At 41.0% G+C, this 22,622-nt stretch overlaps 1 protein-coding gene across 2 annotated transcripts in view; it reads right to left on the reverse strand.

The window, feature by feature from the left end:
- The window catches only part of SYNPR (synaptoporin), a 311,271-nt gene that overhangs the window by 50,202 nt on the left and 238,447 nt on the right, over window positions 1-22,622 (reverse strand). For both annotated transcript variants that reach the window (XM_004738296.3, XM_004738297.3), the window contains one exon: window positions 456-654. In XM_004738296.3, the coding sequence (XP_004738353.1) occupies window positions 456-654 (199 nt within the window). The remainder of the gene's footprint in view (window positions 1-455; window positions 655-22,622) is intronic.

A 22,622-nucleotide genomic window follows, 5' to 3' on the forward strand; every position in this document is an offset into this window, starting at 1 on the left:
GGCTCAGAGATGGAAGCCTCTATGCCCCATCTATCATATACTAACCGAACAATCCATTCAAATAAGCACAAGTCACACTAAGTGACCGGTGAGAAAAATGGTTGGCTGGCTCCATCATGCTGGAATTATAAATGAATCTGCAGTAAGCCTCACTCATCTTCCCTGGATCTCATGAGATTTCCAACCATTTATTTCCGCAGGGTTTCTAGCATGTCTCCCGATGTTTTTCCAGTTCAGGGGTGCAAAAGAATGGCAGACATCATGCTTCTGTGTTAGATCCAAGAGATGTGGATGAAAAGGAATGTGATTTAAAACAAAACACCCCCCCCAAAAAAAAAACAAAAACCAAAACAAAAACCCTGCCCCCAGGGCTTGCCCAACTCCAAAGCCCTTCAAGCCAAGGGAAAGAAATCTGAGGGGACCGAGAGGGTTACTGCAAGAAGCGAGCCACTTACGACGAGCGGGCCGCGGTTGTTCTCCCGATACTTGTTCTGGAAGAAAATGTAAACGACGGTGGCGGCCAGGGAATAGAGGAAGGCGAAGACAGCGACCGTGACGAAGAACTCGGCGGAAGACGAGGAGTCACCAGTCAGTGCCAGCTTCTGCCGCTCCTTCCCCTCGCAGGTGGGCACCTCAAAGGTCACCTGATGCAACCTAAAGTGCCAGAGGGAACGAGACTCTTTATAAGGCACAGGAGACGGAGCCAGGCTTAAGGTCATTTGGTTGAATGTTTTCTTTTCTTCAATGGCCCTGTCCCCTGACATTTTCCACGGCCGGCTCCTTGGTTGGTATTCAAAAGTCATCTCCTGGGAGAGCCTTTTCCTATTAATATAAAATAGCCCCTTCCCCGTAGACATTTTCCTGATGAACATCATTCATAGCACTCATCACTAGTCACACGATCTTGATGATGTATTTAAGTACCTCACGGAAAGGGCGTGAAGACGCCATCTTTCTGCAAAGATTTCCATGAGGGTGGCCTCTTGATTTTCTTCTTCTCTGTATATCCTGAATGACTGAGCCTTGTTAGGCACTCAGTATACAGGACTTGGATAAATGAATGAACATTCTTGATTCTGTAAGATGATGGATCGATACTAATTTGATTGAACTTTAGAACTTCTATTTTAGAGAGTAATTTCTATCAGGCATTCAGACTCAATATATTACCTAATAGAGAGAAATAAGATTTGGGGGTAATACTTTCTGCTTAACAAATGACACCTAAGGAAGTGTGTTCTATCCAGTATAGTAGCTCATGTTGTGAACTAGGTGGTAAACTGTAATTTAATATAGAAGCCAAAATTCTGCTTCATAAGAAATAACTAAATTATCCCTTGAGTATTATGGAGGTGCTCGGAAATAGCCATAGGAGGGATATCAGCAAATACCACTTGGAAAACTATCTATGAAAGCAACAATAATGATAAAGCCATTGAGGAACCTGGAAATTTCCCAATTAATACTAGAAAGTATTTTTTTTACTGAGCAAAACAGATCCCTTTAAAACAGATTTGTTGTGTACTTTCTCTTATACTTTATACAGTAATATAACGATAAAATAGTAGTAACAATAGTTACTAATATTGGAGCATTTCTTTCTTTCTTTCTTTCTTTCTTTCTTTCTTTCTTTCTTTCTTGAATATTTCATTTATTTATTTGAGAGAGAGAGAAAGCAAGCAGAGGGAGGTGCAGAGGGAGAGACTCTTCAGGCAGACTCCCTGCTGAGCATGGAGCCCCATGTGGGGCTCAGTCCCACAACCCATGAGATCATGACCTGAGCCAAAATCAAGAGTCAGATGCTCAGCCAACTGAGCCAATCAAGTGCCCCAATATTGGAGCACTTCTTGTGTACCAGGTATTGTGTTTTATACTCATTATTTAATTGAATGCCCATGGCAGCCCTGTGACGTAGGCACTTTATTGCCCCCTCCCCCTTTACAGGATAAGAAATTGGTCTTAGAAAGATTAAGTAATTTGTCTTAAGCCACATAGCTAGTAAATTCAGCAGGGGTTTAAATCTGTGCCTGACTCTAGAGCTTGAATTTTTAACTTCTGCATTAACTGGTTTCTGTTAAATGATGAGAATATTAAACAGGATGAATGTTTCCTCCAAGTGAAGCTCATGGGTCACTAGCATTGCAAACACTAGAGGCCTTGTTAAAAATGTACATTCCGCGGCCTTGTCCTACTCAACCACAATCTCTAGGGACAACCAGTGCAGGGAAGTCCAGTCCCCCTGAGCTCCCTATTTCTGAGAAACCCAGTCTTTTCTATTTCTTGCTTGACTTAAGGGAGAGCTGTCTACACAGTCCACTTGATCTTGCTTGTATATACTGAGGTTCCTCCCGTTTCTTATCAACCAGAAAGGGGTACGGTTCGGTACGATTCAGGAAAATAGAAGCATTCGTCCTGGTTACATTGTAGAGTTCCTTTCCTCCCCTTGCCAGAGATATCAAAATGTTTCCCAATGGTTTGGCCTGTGGGAATGCTGAAAAATGAAATAGCTTTAAAAGCTAATCATGCCAATAATTCTCATACAGGTGATTTTCAGATAATGTAAACCTTTTCCTCATTATTTTGTATATGTCATTATCCCACAAATTTTTGGCAAGCGGCCAGTAGTTCACACAACGGCGAGATGCTGGGGTCGAGTAAGGGGGATAGGAGGGGCCTTGCCCATATAGAACTTCAAAGGCAGATGGAAAAGATAGGTTTCCTGAGAGGAGCCCAAGGCCAGTCTGGGTTGGGGGTGGGGGTCAAGGTAAGATTCCCTATGGAATTTTAATCTGCTGCTTGAAAAATGGGCAGAAATTATCCAGATCGAAAGTTAAGAATGAAAACACAGTGAAATGTGACTCTCTATCTAGTAGGCTACAATGAAAAAGGCTATGAGACTGGAATCACAATTGTTGGTAAGACTGGGTAAGAATAACAAGGTAGAACTGGAATGCGAGTTTTATTAGACAGATTGGGACGTCCGTATATTGCCGGTGGAAATGTAAAATGGGGCAGCCACTTTGGAAAAACAACCTGGCAGTTTTTCAAATGGTTCAACATAGAGGTAGCCGGTGACCCAGCCCTTCTGCTTCTAGATACATACCCAAGAGCAAGGGTAACATTTGTCTGCACAAAAGCTTGTACTCAGGAAATGAAACAGGAATGCTCATAGCAGCACTCTTTGTAATAGAAAGTCTGTCAACTGATGAATGGGTAGATAAAATGTGGTGCCTCTGTACAGTGGAATATTATCTATTGTTGAGAAGGAATGAAGTGCCGACACACGCTCCGACACGTCCAACAACATGGACGGACCTTGAGAACCTTCTGCTAAGTGGAAGAAGTCAGTCAGAAAGGACCACCCACTGTAGGATTCCATTTGTAGGGAAATGTTCAGAAAAGGCCAATCTCTGGATCTCTGGAGACAAAGGGTAGACTAGCATTTGCCTAGGGCTGGAGGTGGTGGGGATGGGGGTTCTAGAATTGGGGATGATGGCTAAGGGATGTGAGATTCCTTTTTTGGGCCATGAAAATGTTCTAGGTGATGGATGTACAATTCTCTGAATAAACTGAAAACGATCAAGGTGTCCATTTTAAGGGAATGAATTGTAGTGTATGTGGATTATATCTCAATAAAACTGTCAAAAAATAGGTAAGAAAGAGAAGGTACCAAGATCCTGCATAGGGCAGGAGCATTGCACATGGGAAGAGATGAACTATGTCTTAGAAAATTGGAACATGGCAGAAAAAGAGAACGAGTGGTATCCAGTGAGACAAAGAAATCCTCTGAGGCCCTCTCTGTGGGGCAAAGTGGGCCAGGTTATAAATTTGGGTCTTCATCTTAAGATAAAGTCTGGAAAGACTTTCCTGCAATAAACAACATATAAAACAAAAATAGCAGGCAGGGCCATGTCACATGCTGCAACTGATCAGAGACAGGCACACTGGCTCTCCAGATGCCAGATCAGCAGTGCTTCTAACACCCCAGTTCCCTCAGCTGAGATATACAGACTGGGTCTGCAGACTTTGTGTGTGGTGGGGGTAGCAGGGAACAGGGGAATAAAAGAATTGGATGGTTTTTTTTTCCCCCTATGCAATCAGCTGAATATCAAAATTTCCCCTATCATCAAGTTACTATGTTGCTTTACGGTAAATGTGGCTATTTGCACAAGGCACACATGCACAAAAATCACTAACAAATCTGCTTATTAACGCCAGTGATTTACAGCTTGATATTTAGCCCACCAGTCACACTGGGGTGAAATCAAGAGAATGAGGGGAAAGAGAAGTTCCAAGCTAATGCTATTCTGTGGAAGGGAGTAAGGATCATTTATAAAGAAAGAGCACGTCAGCTCAAAACAGTCTGAGTATAATAATTCACATGGCTGAACGTTTTTAATGCTATATGATGATATGTATTACTAAACACATATATTTTAACAGAGAGGCTCTTTTAAGCGTCCAGTACATATACATGCATAAATATGTATGATTTGTTTTGGAGGGAGAGATTTTTGTAGTCAGCATGCGTTTGGCAGCTGTAATAATTCTGGAAGCAAATATCATCCATTTAGAATCTAAACAAGGAAAAAACTGTTCTGTACAGATCGAGTGTGCCAGTTGACAGACTCTGGAAGCCAGTGGGGCCACCTCTGATCTTGTGAGGAACTCGTCAGGGAGCAACTGCTGAGCCTGCAAAAGGGACCAAATGCAATTCTGTTGATTTCAAATTATTATTCCCTTCTGGGTTGGCCTGAGTCAATCAAGGGGTAATTGAATTTCATTGGATTTTACTGTATTGTGTCTACCAAAGAAAAGCCTCCATGTTAGAGTAGATTTTTAAAAAATTTTTTTACTAATGCTTATACACAGTCTTTTAAACTTTTTACTGCTGCTTCAATGACACTAAAAGGGACTGCAAATGTACCTATTAAGCAAATTGGCATTGCTTTATGAATAAAAATGTTTATAACAAACACAGACATTTTTCAACCTCCACCCATTGTGCTAGCTTCTTTACAGACCTGTTTCTCGACTAATGCTCGGAACACCTTTCTTAGGTGGGAGTTATTACTAGGACCGTTATACAGATGTGGAGACTGAGGCTTGGAGTATGCAGTGAGTTTGCCTGAGGTCATGTGGCTAGTGAAGGGTAGGGGTGAGTCTCCAATGTGAGCGATTAGGTGGAGGCGACATTAGTAACTACTGTACATTTCTGCCCCTCTGCTTCAGAAGTTGTAGCGTCATTAGATTAACAGTTGAATGTCTGTATAAGAATGGCTGAGCCTTCTAATCTAATGGTGTGCAGATGGCTTATACTGAATAGGGTTCTAAACCAACATTCCTTGTGCTTCTACCTTGAAGTATGTGAATCCATCATTGTACAAGGCACCCAGCAATAACAGAGTTGAATCCCTGCAGACCAGTCAAGAGGAAGTCATTAAAAACTGTCCATTTTCCAAATATGGACCTAAGTTACTCTAACATTTGCCTCAGAAGCAAGCAGAGAGCCAATGAACCTGCATGCATCGTGCTCTGAAATTGTGATCACTGTAGTACCCGTGGTTCTTTATACAAAGTAAAATATTTAGAACTCGGAGGCACAGATTCCTCTTTAGGGAATAGGGTACCATCTTGGGCATCTGGTAGCAAGACTATTGAAGTTATTGACCATATCTTTCACCTACTCTGGAAGAACAGAGGACTAAAGCTCATAACAAAGCATCTGGGGGTGGCTCAGGGAGAGACAACAATGACATGTCCCGACGTTGGTGATCTCCCAGGAGCAAATGTAGGAAGCCTTAAGGGCTTTGGGGAGCAAACTGCTGTCGCTGAATGTCTCATAGCCAGAATTACAGTGGCCAAGGGAAGGTCAGAGGGCAACTGGCATATTGTGGTGCTAAGCACGTTTCTCTCTGTTTGATCATTTTTCTGCAGCTCCTGTTTCAATCCTTTTATCAGTTGATAGAGACTTTAATCCTCTTGCTCCATTTTTTCCTCTCTTCCCAATATGAAATATTGGCTTTTGTCTGGTTTTACATGGACTTTTCTCTCGCTAGCCATATGTGTCTGTATAATAAAGTGTTTGTGTGTGCATGTACCCACTCACACACATCTCTACGTGCTCAGCCTGTATGACTCACAGCAAAAATCACGACAAAATCCTGGAAGTTTAGCAACACATTCACACACTACATCTCATTTTTTCTCTTCAGAAAACTTCTCCATTCTATAGATGAGGAAGTTGGAGCTCAGTCATCTTGAAAGAATCATCAAAGATCACCCACTTGGCAGAGAGAAGAGGCAAACTTGGAAAACAACTCTGAGGGTTTTTTTTTTTTAACTTATGCAAATTTCATCTCTTAGATTTCCAAACTCCTGAATTCTCCATTATGCTCATGTCCTTCTGAGTTGGGGAGGGGGATGTGTTGAGCTCCATGGCGAGTCATTGGAGAAGCTAAACAATGAGGTATGGGAATGGAGATTTTCTAGGAGGTCGATTGCAAACTGGTTCGAAGGACTTGCATATTGATTAAAGCAAGGTTCCCCTTTATGCTACCAGCTCATCATGAGGCCCATTTCTATACTATGGTCAAGATCTGGGGACAATGACATCACAGGGCTGCCGGTATAGGATCTATTTGGGGTGGAAAGAGCAGAAGATGGGGCAAGGTGGGGACTGCGAACGGTCTTGAGAAACATGCCCAATGCAGTGAGAATTGAGAGAAGGCCCCGGTACTTGGACTCGGGTTGCTCAAGTCACAAACAAGTTTGAAGTCTTCAGCTTGCGAAGGAGAAGGGGGAGAGTTTGTCTGAGATGCAGGACTTGCTGACCAGGAGTATCAGTACACGCAGAAAGCCTCTGTTAACTAAAAGGGTCATACTAGACTCTACCCAACATCAAAGCAAGCAGAAATAGAAAACAATCCAGTTCACAAACATTCTAAGAGGGTCTCAGGGATTCTAATGACTCTGTTTGTTCCCAGGAAGGTCTGTGGACCTGCACTCCTGTCTGCTAGACCTAAGAGCTCATCCCCAGCTTCCTTATCTTCAGGCAAATAGCATTTTTAGCCAGCGAGCTTCATTTTCCAGACATCTTTGTGCTAACCTTCGTTGAATCAAGGGCAGCTTCATTTCTTGCAACAACCGCATATATTCACTAAAAACGTTTTCTTAAAAGACAAAAACAAAGTGAAAGACAAAATACTGTTCTTCTGCTCTTAAACACAATAAAGGCATTTCTCCTTGATGTGATTATGTATTAAATGTATCGAAGTTTATTGTCTCCATAGGAGGAACTTTCCATTACTTTCTGTGCTCTCCATTTTATTATTAGAGAAGATAATTTTTTGAAGGAGAGCAATAATAAATACTGAGCAGAGAGAACTGAACTAGACACCTGAAGATGGGATCAAGGTTACTGCAAACAATACTTTTTTCTACACAATTTGTTGTGTTTGCACACACAAGGACATGGCTGGAAACTGCCCACTCTGTGCACCACTGCTCCCCCAGCATGTGGCTTTCATTTCCACAGGCTGTAACGAAATTTACCCCACTTACTGGAAGTCTATTAGGCTAAGAAGGATCTTTTCAAATTTCATTCTCATTTCCCACAAGTTTGTAACATTTCAAAATAAAAAGTTAGACTACAAGGCAATTAAAAAGAAATGGACTTGTAGAGGCCAGGGCATGTCCTAGAGTGGGACCCAGAGAAGGAAAACTCTATAAAACCCATTATAATGGCTTGCAAAGAGGTACTGCCATTATCATGAATCCATGACTTATTAATTTTTGTTTCTTCAAATAGAATTTGAGTCATAGAGAACTTAGACTGCCTCTACACTGTCAAAGTAAAATAGATAATGGGGTCATTATCTGTATATTGCAGAAAAAATTCTTTTTATCCTATCTTGTTTGTCTTCCCTGAACTGTGGTACTGGACTCAAATGAACTATGAAACAAAAATCATCCCAGAGTTTTCTTTTTTAAAACTTGACTATCTAGATAACTGCTTATCTGTCCATTTTATTTATTAGTATAGAAATGTTTCATAAATAAGCAATGTAAAGGATTTGACCAAAAAATAATTATCAATAAACACACAGATAGCATGGGAGAGGGCAGGAGAAATCTGTCTGATCTTACTCTTTATTTAAATTGAGGTCAAATTGATTAGATTCATTAATTCAGTCAAAATATGCTATTTTATAAATGTAGCCAGTGCAGACATGTTTATAGGAAGAAAATATACATTTCTTCTTAACTCCATCCTCAGTATTAACAGCTTACAAAAGTGAAAATCAAACAGGGTTTTTAACCTGCTGTTTATTACTTAATAGTATGACTAATACATACCTTTTTTTAAAAAAAAGAAGATCTACCTTATTATTTTTTAATTTTTTAAGGATTTTAAAAATATTTTCCAACATTTTATGAATGTGCTACACTTTTTAAAAATTTAATTTATTTTTTTCCAGTGTTTCCAAAATTCATTATTTATTTGTTTGACAGAGAGAGACAGATAGGGAGAGAGGGAACATAAGCAAGGGTAGTGGGAGAAGGAGAAGCAGGCTTCCTGCTGAGCAGGAATCCGATGGAGGGGCTTGATCCCAGGACCTTGGGATCACAACCAGAGCTGAAAGCAGAGGCTTAACAGCTGAGCCACTCAGGCGCCCCTACCTTATTCTTTTTGACAGTCATGTGATATATGCACAGGATAGACAAATTACAGTGCCAGAATGTTCTATATAGCTACATTGCACAGTTTTACAATAATTTTTTAAATGGTCCCCCATGGGTGGATATTTTGACTGTTTCCAACCTTTAACTGTTAAAGCAATGCCTTGAACATGTATTTTTGGATATTTGTACAATAACTTTCTTTGGATAAACTGTATGATAACTTTCTTTGGATATATTTCTACAAGCTGAGGTGCTGGGTAAGGAGGATATTAGGGTTCTCTAGAGAAACAGAACTAATAGGATATATACTTTAATGAATATAAGGAATGTATTTTAAAGGAGTGTCTCATATGATTGTGGGTGCTGGCAAGTCTGAAATGCACAGGGCAAGCTGGTAGGCAAAGGATTCAGGCAAGTGTTGATGCTACAGTCTTGAGTCCCAAGCCAAGAAAACCAGAGTTTCTGCCTTGCAGGCTGGAGACAGAATTCCGTCCTTTATAGGAGAACTCAGTCTTTGTTTGCCAGACCTTCAATTAATTGGATTCACTCATATCCTGGAAAATACTGCTTTATTTAAAGTCAACTGTTTGTAAATGTCAATCATATCTAAAAATATACCATTATAGCAACACAGTGTTTGGTCAAAAACCTGCCACCATAGTCTAGCCAAGTAATTACATAAAATTAAGCATTACAACGATCAATAAAGTGTGGTACATCCATACAGTAGAATAGTACTTAGCAATATAAAGGAATGGCATATTGATACATTAGACATAGGTAAATCTCAAGATAATTATGCTGAGTTAAAAAAAAGTCAGATAAAAAAAAGAATAATTACTGCAGAATCCCATTCATATAAAGTCTAAAAAAATGCAACTATTCTTTAGTGATACTAAGCAGATTGATGGTTGCCTTGACATGGGATGAGAGGCAGGAAGGAGGAATCATCAAGGGGCAGGAGAAAACTTGTGGGCAGTAAATATGTTTATTATTCTGATTGCAGTGACGGTTACATAGGTATAGAACTTGTCAAAGCTTACCAAATTATGTGTTTTAGATCTGTACAATTATACCTCAATAAATAAATATTTTTTATACTTAAAAAAAAAATTAACCACTGGGGCACCTAGGCGGCTCAGTTGTTAAGCATCTGTCTTTGGCTCGGGTTGTGATCCCGGGGTGCTGGGATCGAGCCCCACATTGGACTCCCTGCATGGTGGGAAACCTGCTTCTCCCTCTCCCACTTTCCCCTGCTGCATTCCCTCCCTCACCGTGTCTCTCTCTGTCAAATAAACAAATAAAATATTTTTAAAAATAAAAAATAAAAAACTTAACAATCACAAAGGGTATGTACTATTTTAAGGACTTTGATAGGTGTTGCCAAAAGCCCCTGCTGAAAGGTTGTAGGAATTTGCACTCCCATGAAGAGTGTACTAGGGTTGCCCCCTTTTGCTTACTGTTTTTCCCTTTAAAAAAAGTGTTTATTATAGAAAATGTCAAGCCTACGTGAAGTAGAGACTATCATACCATCACCTTCCATGTTTCTGTTCCCATGATCAACTGTCAGCAACTCATGGCCAGTCTTTTTTTCATGTCAACTACCACCTGGTGCCTCCCGCCACCACCTGTCCCCCACCAATAGATTATTTGGAAATGAATTCCTGACATACATAATTTCTTCTGGAAATATTCAGCATGCATTTTTAAAAGATCGGAGTTCTTTTTTTTTTTTTTTTAAAGATTTTATTTATTTATTTGACAGAGAAAGAGAGATCACAGGTAGGCAGGGAGGCAGGCAGAGAGAGAGGGGGAAGCAGGACCCTGCTGAGCAGAGAGCCCAATGCAAGCCCAATCCAAGGACCTTGGGATCATGACCTGAGCTGAAGGCAGAGGGTTTAACCCACTGAGCCACCCAGGTGCCCCTAGAAGATCAGAGTTCTTAAAATATAACCACAACACTATAAAATTCACACCCTAAAAATAGTTAATTCCTTATATCATCAATTATCTATCCAATGTTCAAATTGTCTCATCTGTTTTTAAGTTGGTTTATTTGAATCAGGACCCCTGGGATGTGTGGGTGGCTCAGTCAGCTAAGCATCTAATTTCAGCTCAGGTCATGATCCCAGGGTCCTGGAATCCAGTCCTGCATCAGGCTCCCTGCTCGGTGGGGAGCCTGCTTCTCCCTCTGCCTACAGCCCCCACCTCTGCTTGTGCTCTCTAGATAAGATCTTTTTAAAAAAAATATTTGAATTAGGACCCAGAGAAGTTAGTACGTTGCATTTGGTTATGTCCCTCCAGTCTCTTTTAACCTACAGGCTCTTCCTCCCTCTTTTTTTTTTTTTTTTCCCTTTCAGTATGTGCTATATGAATATGCAGAAGGAATCAGGCCCAGTAGAGCCCCCTCACTTCTGTTAAACAACAGATGCAAGGATAAGGCTGATGCTACTCTATGCTTTGCACCTGTTCCAGGTGGGAGATGAGATGCTAGAGAGGCATTTGAACAAAAGCAGTGATTCCTAGCTTTTTAGAGTTTTGGGATCAGTATAACTTTCAGGAGAAATTTACTACCAGAAGGAGCTATCAATTTTTTATTTAGCTAGATGAGGACATTCAAAACAAAAATTAAGATTAAGAACAGTAATTATCATCAAAATTTCATAAAGTTCAAGATATATGAATACCCCAAAAGCAGAAGGGGAAACTCTCAGGATGAGAGCCAGTCATTTCAAATGGAACAGCTCCCAGAGTCTAGAGCCTGTGCAGCACAGAATCTGAGAACTATTAAAAGTGAGAGGACTGAAACTTGTGAGTCTATCTGTGTGCCAATTTTCTGTGTGACCCTAAGTCTAAGAACACTTAGACCCGTAAGAACACTGAGACCCTGGGTCTAAGTGTTCTCAAATTCAAGATGAGTGGCTGATTGCAGGATGTCATCTCTGGATGTTTCTGGATGAACTTCAGGGGTTCATGACAAACCTCAGAGAGCTTCATAATCATAAAAAAAATCACCTATCTGGTCATGTTTCATAACTTATTGGACGATTTTGGTGACCTAGCACTGCAAGTGGAAATAACATCTGAGTTCTAAAGATTTCATTCAGGCAATTTAACGGGCCTACATTTTGCCCAACACAGATACAACTACTGATGGTCCTTCACCCTAACCATTGCTAACCTCATCTAATCTTATACTTAGGGGCAACACATGAAGAATATTAGACTCTTTGCCCATTCATTGAGATGTAACTTCCAAGAGACCTATAGCCCTAGCATACCTTTTATTCGTCTCCATTTGGGGCCCAGTGGAGCACCACCTTCTTACTTCTTTTTCCCCCTGATTGAAAGGCAAGCTATGGTAGCTCCACCAACCACCAGCTACGTGATCTTGGACCAGTATTCTGCCCTTTTTGAGCCTCAGCTTTCCCATCCCCTATTCCTCAGAGGGGTTTTGTAAGGCTCAACTAAGAAAATGGAATACATTGCATTCGTTGCAGAGTTTGCATGTTATTTAGCAACTACAGTCACTCTTCTTAGGTGTGCAAAGAACTTCTGAAGTTCAAAATTCAAGGTGTAAGTCTAATTACTAAAGTTGACTTTAAAAATTCCAAAATGATTTTCAAAAAGTAGACTTCAAAGACCTGGAAACATGGCATGTTCTATTACTATTTTCTTTGTCAAAAAGCCACCCTAGCGAGCCACTATTTGGTCATCTGTTGTTGTTTGCTGTCGTTTCATTCTACCCATAATAACTGGCCTTATTGGATGGTCAGGATAGAAGACCCAGCAGAACCATTGCTGGGTGGGAAATTCAATATATCTGCCAGATTATAATGAAATAAACAGTAACCGCTTATACATATAGAACAAAATCAAATCTCCTTTAAACCACCCCAAAGCTATTGCCTTGTCAACTGGCTATGGAACTGTACATTTCCAATTCTTCAGTTATTAATATCACCATAAATACACAAATCTTTTTGGGTAAAAAGTGTCTAAGGCACAAGTCAACACTGTTCATTTTAGTTAACTAGAAATAGTTTGTTCAACATATTTATCAGCTCAGGATGGAAAAAGTGCCCTTTATTATCAGCAAATATAATGTCACCCATGTTTCTGGTGCTTTGCCAGCATCAGGGGATTAATCATCCTATTTTCAAGTTACAGTTGGAACATGACAGGTAGGAATTCATTTTCCGCACCGCAAACGGAAATCTTTTAAAAACATAAATCAGACATGTCACTCCCCTGCCTAAAATTCTTCTCCAATGCTACCCCTTGCACAAGAAGCTACATTCAAACCCCTGACCAGGGTCCACAAGGACTGACATCACCTGGATCTTACCCACTTGTCTGCTATCACCATGCCGTCTTGCTTCTTTTTCTTCCTAGAGCACTTCCCCTGCCCAAGTCCCGGGGCCTTTGAACTAATCTCAAATTGCCCACTGTCAGCTTCACTGCTTCGTTCAGGTATCAGCTCAAATGTGAGCACATCTGAGAGACCTCCCCCGAACACCTCATCTAAAGAGGGTGTTCCATCCATCATTTTCTATCACACTATACCAGTTCACTGCTTTTACTTAGAGCTCTTAGCATCTGAACGGCTGACGTTACCTGCTTACTTGTGTCTCTCCTACCAGAACATAAGTAGCAGGAAGGCAAGGATCCTGTTTATCTCATCTACCTTTCTATAACTGAATGCCAGGCTGTATCTGGTTTAGGGTAAAAGCACCAAAGTACCAGAAGCAACACATACTTGCTATATAAAGAAGAAAGGGAGGGAGAGAGGGAAGGAAAAAAGGATAGAAAGAGATAGGACAGATCTCAATAACGTCTGAGACCAGATATTTGTCTGCAAGCTGATCCTGCTCCTGCCACATAGAATCGTTGAAAGAGATGCCTCAGCTGTTCTACCGAGGGAAACCAGGACTCAGAGAGGTGAACGCGCTTGATCAAAATCACACAGTGAAACAATCGCAACTTAAGTTTTCTGCTCCTACATCAGTGGACTTTCTACTATCCTGCAATTCCCATGGGGAAGAGAGTCTCCAGTGGCCCAGAGAGGTCAAGTCTGGAGGTTGGAAGGATTCTAGGATCGAGAAGTCAAAAATGGAAGCCAACTCACAGGCTTCTGGGGCCTCCTGGAGAAGCTCAACAGAGCCCTCCCTCCAGATCTTCTCAGGTCTTTCTCCTAGGCCCTGTGATCTAAGGCACACCTGTGCAGCTGTGTGCTGGCTTTGCCCCATTGTCAGGACCAGGCTTCAGTACCATGCTTCTAGCTGACGCCTTGTTCATTCATCCAACTACCATAAGCACTGTACTAGGGTTGATGCATATTGGAGTAAACATTATGGAAATCATCCTGCGCTCAGGGTATTTGTTCTCAGAAAAAGCAGACAATCTGATTTCAGACAATCTGAACAATCTGTTTCTCTAAGTGGCAATGAGAGTTAAGACCAGGGATATATAGGAGTCCTAAACTTGTCTACAAGACTGGAGAAGGCTTATTGGGGGAGGTGATTTAAATGAGGGTGGAGGGGCGCCTGGGTGGCTCAGTGGGTTAAGCTGCTGCCTTCGGCTCAGGTCATGATCTCAGTGTCCCGGGATCTAGTCCCACATCGGGCTCTCTGCTCAGCAGGGAGCCTGCTTCCCTCTCTCTCTCTCTGCCTGCCTCTCTGCCTACTTGTGATCTCTCTCTGTCAAATAAATAAATAAAATCTTTAAAAAAAAATAAATGAGGGTGGAGAGGGTATGCTGGCTAGAAAGCTGGAAAAGTGAGGACTTTTCCTGGAGACAAGAAAGTGTCATTTGAGGAATTATTTTCTGCCATTAATGATAACAATTAACAATAACAGCTAGTAGGTATGGATTCCTGTCTCTGTGGTAACCATTGAACTATATGCTTTACATGCTATCTTTCCTTTATTCTTTACCAGATTTGTGTGCGATATAATCATTACTATCCCTACCCTACTGATGAGGAGACAGAGGCTGAGTATATAGGAGGTCAGTCTGCTACAAGTGGTCTGTCCAGAGGAATTCTCATCGCACAGTGGCACACTCTTCCTTTTGTCTCACCACCAATGCTTTATGCATCTCTGGCAAACTGCATATTTCTCAGCCTTTCTCAGGGGCTCATCTATGCCACGTCCCTATACACCGCAGAGGAAAGGAGCTATACACATTTTTCAGAATGGTTGATACAGGAAAAACTCGTTGTTAAAAATTAGCTGGATGAAAAGTCAATTGGCCTAATAATCAATTAATCTGACACTGTCAGGGAGATTTTACCCCAGCTGTTTTGCTCCCATGTCTTAAGTTGAAGATGTCCCTCAGTTTGAAGGCTGGTAAGAGTGTAGGGGTGTGTGTGTGTGTGTGTGTGTTGGACTGGGCCCAGTGAGGCTAATACAGTGAAAATATTTTCAAAGAGAAAAATCTATCTTTCAACAAAATGATTATTTGGAAAACTGGCTCTAGGGAGATGGTTTTCCTGCATGTTTGATTTTGGTTGGGAATTAGCCTTGGGACCCTCAGGGCCACCTCACACTGTTCCTGGAACAAGATTCTTCAGGAATGACTTGGTAACTTTGAAGCCAATGCCATCTTCCTCTTGCCTGCAGTGGTGAAGCTAGCATTGAGAATGAGACTTAATCCCTCAAGTTGTCCAGGAAAAAGAAAGAGATGGCTTCCTTTCCCTCACCTGTTGGAGTTTATATACATGTTTGTGGTCTCAGTTTCTCTTCCTTTGTGTCAGCTCAACCCCTTCCTGCTTATCCAAGCTGGTTTCCTAAACTTCTGCCTCTGATAAATTGCCATGTTTCAGGCCAGTCTTAAAGGAAAGGCAGTTCTATACAAGGTCTAGCAAGGATTTGATTGGAAAGACACCAATCTATTCACAGAAGGGTCAAACAGGTCTTAAATAGAAAAAATGGTATTTAGTCATTGGGGAGACCTCAAATGAAACAAAACAAAAATAAAAACCTTCTATGATTATAGTTCCTCTTGATTCATGAAATATTTGAAGGGAAGAGAACGGAAGCTCATTCTCGCTTCCTCTCCTGGTAATTAAAAATCAAGGTCTAAACTATGTAAACATAGCTATAAATAAGTCTTACAAGTAATTTTATATGCAGTATTTTTGTTTAGCTTCTTAGAAATAATCTTTCTGAAAACTCAGAATTCCACAAACTGTGGTTCAGAGCCCCGGAGGACATCGGAAGCCCTTGCAGGGGGGGCCACAAGAGCAACACTATTTTCAAACCAAAACACTCAGATGCTATTTGTCCTTGTCACACTCATTCTTTCACAGGTGTACCGTGGAGTTTTCCAGAAGTGACATGTTATGAGGTGTAATCTTTGTTCTGTTGGCTAATGGAACATCTACTTGCACATTCTTATATTTTACAAATTTTTCTGTTTTTATTTCTAAATGGCAAATATTCACAGATATAATCCACACAAATAAGAAGTTATTTGTAATCCTCAATCATTCTTAAGAATGTAGAGGAGTCTTGGGACTTAACATTTGAGAGCAGCTAATCCAGGTAATGATTTTTTTTTTAACCCCTCCTAAATTATTTCATTTTTCTTAAGTCCACTTTTAGTAAGTTAAGTAATACTGTCATACATGGCCTGATTCACCATTTTACAGAGGCAGTGCTTTCATTCAAAGGATATTTATTGAGTACCCATCACATGCAAGTCAACCTTAGCAAAACCTGAATAAGGGCTCATGTATAACTGCAGATGGCACTACCTAGATAGCCTCTAACCAGCTTCCTGTCCATGCATGATCCGGAAAGGAAAAGCCTTTACCAAGTATGACTGTTCCCTGGTCTTTGACATTTCACTTCTCACAGTATCTCAGGTTAGAGGCAGGACAAGAGTGGTCAGATTTAGACGTTCTATTGCAATGATTATCCACTATAAACACTACCTATCATCTTTTATCTCATCCCCAAAAGGAGTCACACACTGAGGCCTACAGGTGGGGACATTTGCAATAAGGGGAGCAAGTGTCGTCTGGGTATCCATATCAGATCTAGATATAGATCTAGCATATCAGATCTAGACATGATGAATTGTTATGCTTCATCTCTTGGGCTTAAAAATTAAAGATGGTCATACTGGGTCCTACTCCAGGATGAGGAGACCAATACAGAAGAAAACGTGGAGAAAGAGACAAAGAGATTCTAATTCCTTATTATGTTCCTAGCACCTAGGACAGCGCCCACACATTGCAGGTGCTCAAAAGTGTTTATTGATTCAACTGACTTTGGTCTCTAGCTGCTTTTCAAGTGAAAATTTGGAGCATCTCAGATAGAAACAGAGCCCCCATTTCATCTTTTATCCCGAACAGGCCTCAGCTACAGAATATGCCCATTGACATATTAAAGTTTAATAAAATACATTTCTTCTCTTCTCTTCTATTTACCCTCCCCCTTTGCTGTTACCTCATACCATTTCTCTAGTTTTTTATTTTCATTCCAACTACCCTCTTGAGAAGGTATTTTATATCAGGACACTGGATATGCTGCTTGATTCAAAAGCAAGCTTTTCTGCAAGTATTTTTAACTTCTCATTTCTATGTTTAGCTTCTCTGGGCTCCTAAATCTTGTGAAAGAAATTTTAAACTTGGCCAACCTATGCCAACATTCATAGTCTGGATCTGGAGCCAAGGAACATGAACCAAAGTAGATTAGGAGAACAAGCGAGAAGAGAAAGAGTTTTATAAAAGGAGGATTATAATTAGCAGGATTTAGTACTCAATAGGTTTGGCTCTTTCAATCAAAGAAAAACTAACCTATTCAAATTTCCATCTGAAATCTACACAACTATTTCAGAATCCCACTTATGTAAAGATTCAGAGGATCCGATGGCTTGTGGATAAATCAGGTCGGTAGGAAGGACTCATGCATCCTGGTGTTCTGCAGATTGACTGGGAGAATAGATTGTAACCTGAATCTTTAATTGATCAAGTTTTATAAGAAGCCATGTTAAGAAGAGTTCACTTAACCAATCTCCTTTTCTTCTTCCATGTGCAATCAAGTGGGTTTCTAATAGAAAAATTTGAGATAAGATTTATCTCTTGGTTATTGTCAGGCTGACCCCAATAATTAAAAAAAAAAATATATATATATATATGTGTGTGTGTGTGTGTGTATTTATGCACATATATAATATATTGATAAGAACTAAAGAATAATATATAGATATAGATATATCTATCCATCTATCTATCTATATATATATATATAGGCAGGACATTGTCCATTCCTCAAATCTGCCTGCCTCTGCTTGGCTTTAATCTTGTTCTCCATGGTTAGGCAAGATGACAGCCTCACACCTATACTTTACCAGCTCAGTATTTCTGATCACCAAACCCACTCTAAGCTTCAGTAGAAAAACCCAAATTAGGTCACTAATTGTCTAATTAGGTCACTAATTGTCTATATCTAAACAAATTACCGAGGCCAAGGGGAGGGGTGCTGTAATTGGCCAGGCTGTTGTCAGGCACTCAGGGTGTGTGTGTGTGTGTGTGTAAGTGTGTGCATGCACACATGTGCCTGTGTGTGAGTATGTGTCTATGCATACACCAAAGTGTGGGCAAAGTGTGGGCTGTAAGAGGAGACGATACTCCACACAAACATGACTGAATGGATTCCTCGCTGAGAGAAAGGATTCCAGGACTAGAAAAAGGAAACACCACCAACCTACTGCATAGGTCTCCTCCCTAGAAAATCATATCTGTTTTTCCTTTTTCTTTTTTTTTTTTTTTTTTTAAAGATTTTATTTATTTACTTGACAGACAGAGATCACAAGTAGGCAGAGAGGCAGGCAGAGAGACAGGGTGGGGGGTGGGAGCAGGCTCCCAGCTGAGCAGAGAGCCCGATGCAGGGCTCGATCTCGATCCCAGGACCCTGGGATCATGACCTGAGCTGAAGGCAGAGGCTTTAACCCATTGAGCCACCCAGGTGCCCCTGTTTTTCCTTTTTGTTTTTTTAAAGATTTTTATTTATTTATTTATTTATTTGACAGAGAGAGAGAAAGAGAGAGAGATCACAAGTAGGCAGAGAGGCAGGCAGGGGGCGGGGCGGGGGTGGAAAGCAGGCTCCCCTCTAAGCAGAGAGCCCAACGCAGGGCTCGATCTCAGGACCCTGAGACCATGACCCGAGCCGAAGGCAGAGGCTTAACCCACTGAGCTACCCAGGCGCCCTTGTTTTTCCTTTTTCTAATCTTTATATCTCCCACGCCAAGTATGACGCAGAGGCTCAGTACATATTTGTTGAATGAACAAACATAGAGCTACATGCAGTAATATGTACACCCATCCTTACAACAGAGACCAATGCTGTGTGCACTCGAAGGCAGGCAGTTTGCTGAATTCATGTGTGTCATCTTACAGCCCCCTTCCTCCTTTCTCTTTCCCCACCTCATCACGCACCGGCTCATTTCTCTCCCTGCACTCTTCTACTTAATTAATCTTAAAGCATTTCTCAGGTGTATTTCTTCCATGAAGGCTTCCTTGAGGATTACATGCCTCAACACCTCCCCCGTCTTTGAGTTGCCATTGCCTTGGTTTTTCTGCGCCTTGCCCTTCATGAACCAAGTGTGGTTTAGAGCAGGGCCCTTTAATCAGACTGCTCACATTCATAATCTCCTCCATTCACGTGTTTTGTCAGCTTGGGAAACTTCTTCATTTCCTTGTCTATGGGGGATGAAAGAAAGAGTATCTCCCTCACAGGGCAAAGATTAAATAATATGATCGTCATAAAAGGCTTATTAGCATTGAGCCTGGTATAAAGCGCCCAGTGAATACTGACTATGCTTATTCCTGATGGAATAAACAGTTGTGCTCCTGCAGTAGACAGGGGCGCTGCCGTGCACTATGCTTCCTTGACCCACCTGATTTTAGGCAGCTATTGCAGAGGCTGATAAACCTCCCACCTTCCCTCTCCGCGCTGAGGGCCTTCTTTGGCCCAAGGAAGCCTTCTCTGCTGCAAGTAGGCACAGTTAATTCCCCTCTTGGGAATTAACCTCTTGGATGTAGCCTTCGAACACTGGGGGATGAAAGTCAGTGTGTAAATGCTGCAGCCTCCCTGCTCTCTGGTCTTAGGATTCTCGGATGTCTTCTGCACAGGTTCTCAGAGGATCCCTGGTAGGACTGAGCCTCCGTTGCCCACAATGGCCGGCTTTCTTTCCCCTTCCTTCCTTCCCTCCTCCCTTCCTCTTTTTCTCAATCTCTCTCTCCCTTTCTTTCCCTCCTTTCCTCACTCCCTTCCTCTCCCTCTCTCCTTCTGGCATTTCTTTCTTCTGTCTCACTTGTCCACCTCTTTGCTTGTGCCTCCTGGGATCACCTCACACATAAATTCCCAAGTCTTTGTCTTAAGGTCTGCATCGGGGGAATCCAAATTAAGACAGGCCCCAAGGAAAGCCAATTCTCAGGATATATTTACTAAGGGCAGGTCATATCCCATTATTTGTAGTTCCGTATTGTTTGGCATGTTTTGTGGTCTGAAGCTCTGTAACTATTTGGTAAATAAATTATATATATAAATGTTTATATTGGCGTGCCTGGGTGGCTCCGTGGGTTAAAGCCTCTGCCTTTGGCTCAGGTCATGATCCCAGGGTCTTGGGATCAAGCCCTGAGTCGGGCTCTCTGCTCAGCGGGGGGCCTGCTTCCTCCTTCTCTCTCTCTCTCTCTGCTTGCCTCTCTGCCTACTTGTGCTCCCTCTGTCAAATAAATCAATAAAACCTTAAAAAAAAGTTTTTATATACGTTTATATTTATAAAGGATATATTTTGAGAAAAACTTCCGTATTTAAATTCAAGAGAAGGAAGTTCTATCATAATCACAGCTGATGAAATTAATTGCTATTTACATTGCTATTAGGTTCAAGTTTGGGATATACATGTACAAACACTTGAACTTCTTTTGGAAAATTTAGCCTCAGAATTGTAACTTGTGAAAATGAGCCATAAATTGGGTTTATTTATAAAAGTGACTTCACACTTTACTTGGTGGGTTTTACTCTGTTGAGGAATCACCCGTCTATTGAATGACTAGTACTAACAAGCAAAGATGCCAAAATATGAACTACGAGCTACAGAGTTGTGTGGTTTTTTTTCCCAATAATGTAAAAACTTCACACTATGTTACTGAAAAAACAGATGTCCTGGTGCAGAAGTAGAAAAGAGAGAAAAGGCCTTTGCTTTCTTTCAACTAAACAAATGGTTTATTCTTTCCAAATGCATATAGCTAGGCTCATGTTTGTTTTATGATTTACAGGTACCCTGCCGTTTCCAGAAAGGATTTGGCAACTGTTGAGCATATGAACAAGACAATGTTTAAAAAAGCGAACCATAGAAAGGTATCCTAATAATGTGTAAGATTAGGATTGAAGACTATCAGTTAACCATCACTATGGCAATGCCGCATATTAGTCACCTCCAAGATCAGTGACTTAAAACCATCACTATCTATTCTCACACTGTGTCTCCACATTGACTGCAGGAGCTCTGCTGTATTCACAATCTTTCTGGGGCTAAGCGTGGAGGGAGCACATCTGCAAGAAGGAGGCCTTCTCTTGCTGATACCAGAGGCATAGGAAGGCAAGGAGGGACATGCCGTGCCCACTGAAGTCTTGTTTGGGAATGGCATACATCACTTATGCACATCTTCCACTGACCAAAGCAAGTCATTTGCCAGACTCAGCATCAGTGAGGCAAGGAAATGCGTGCTGTCTCTGTGAGACTAAGGCAAAGGTAGCTTTTCAAAATACTGTTGGGAAAAGGGAATGAAGAATTGTGACCAGTAAGTTTGTCTACAACAGGGAATCTTAATGATCACACTGCTGTCTAATGTCCTTATGTTACCCCGGCCTCTTTCAAGTCACCAACTATATTCTCATCTTTACACTAACTATTTTTTCTGCTTGGAATTACTACCCCTTATATCTCCTCACCTTCTATAATAAACTCTGCAAAGGCAATTTGCTGGCTGGGGGTATTTTTTTTCACTGATGGTGGTTTCTTATCTTTTGCAGTCCATCGACTGCTCAAGTATTTGGATTTGTGCATCAAAGAAGTCTTACAGACCCAAACTCATTGTAAATTCTTAATCCTTTTGTCCATATGTTAATCTTATTCTGATGTCTCAAACCACAGCAAGCTTAAGTAGTTGAGCAGGGAGATAAATTGTTTTGGAAGGACTGTAATCTGGTTTAAATTTATTCACCAGAGGCTCCATTTCCCTCCACAATAGACCCTGATTCGATCCTTAAACTATCTTGGGTTTACTGACAACCAAGGCTACATACTCCAGTGAAATGTCTTAGGATCCTGCACTATAGCTTTTAATTGTGCAAGATTATCCCATGTGGCAAGCACTACCTGTTTCTTTTAGGAAGCTCAGCTTATCCTAAGGACGGAGTTAGCATCTCACATCAAGAAGACAGATATTGATTCATTATAGCTTTGACTTCCCCAGTTTAAATTCAACACACAGAAGTATTTAAGATTTAAATCTAAGACATTATCTATGATAAGAAAGTGTCCTGACTTCATAGAATGTTTCAGCCAGGAGATATTCTTTAGTTTTCTGTCTTTAAGCCAACCAGCCTGCCTGCCTTCCTCAATAAACATTTCAGTGGTTTTTAGCATATTTACAGAGGTTAGTATATTCATACAGCAACGTACACCACTATCTAATTTCAGAACGTTTTGACAATCCCCTGAAGAAGTCTTACATCGGTTAGAAGTCACACTCCATTCCACCCATACTTACCGCTGGAAACTACCAGTCTACTTCATTTCTGTGAATGTGCACATTATAGTTATTAATGGTATCATACAATATGTGGCATTTTGTGACCAGCTTGTTTCACTTAGCATAATGTTTTCAAGATTCATTCATGTTGTTGAATATGTCACTC

Source organism: Mustela putorius, unplaced genomic scaffold (assembly GCF_011764305.1).
Source record: "Mustela putorius furo isolate JIRA1106 unplaced genomic scaffold, ASM1176430v1.1 tig00000095_pilon_pilon_pilon, whole genome shotgun sequence".
NCBI lineage: Eukaryota > Metazoa > Chordata > Mammalia > Carnivora > Mustelidae > Mustela > Mustela putorius.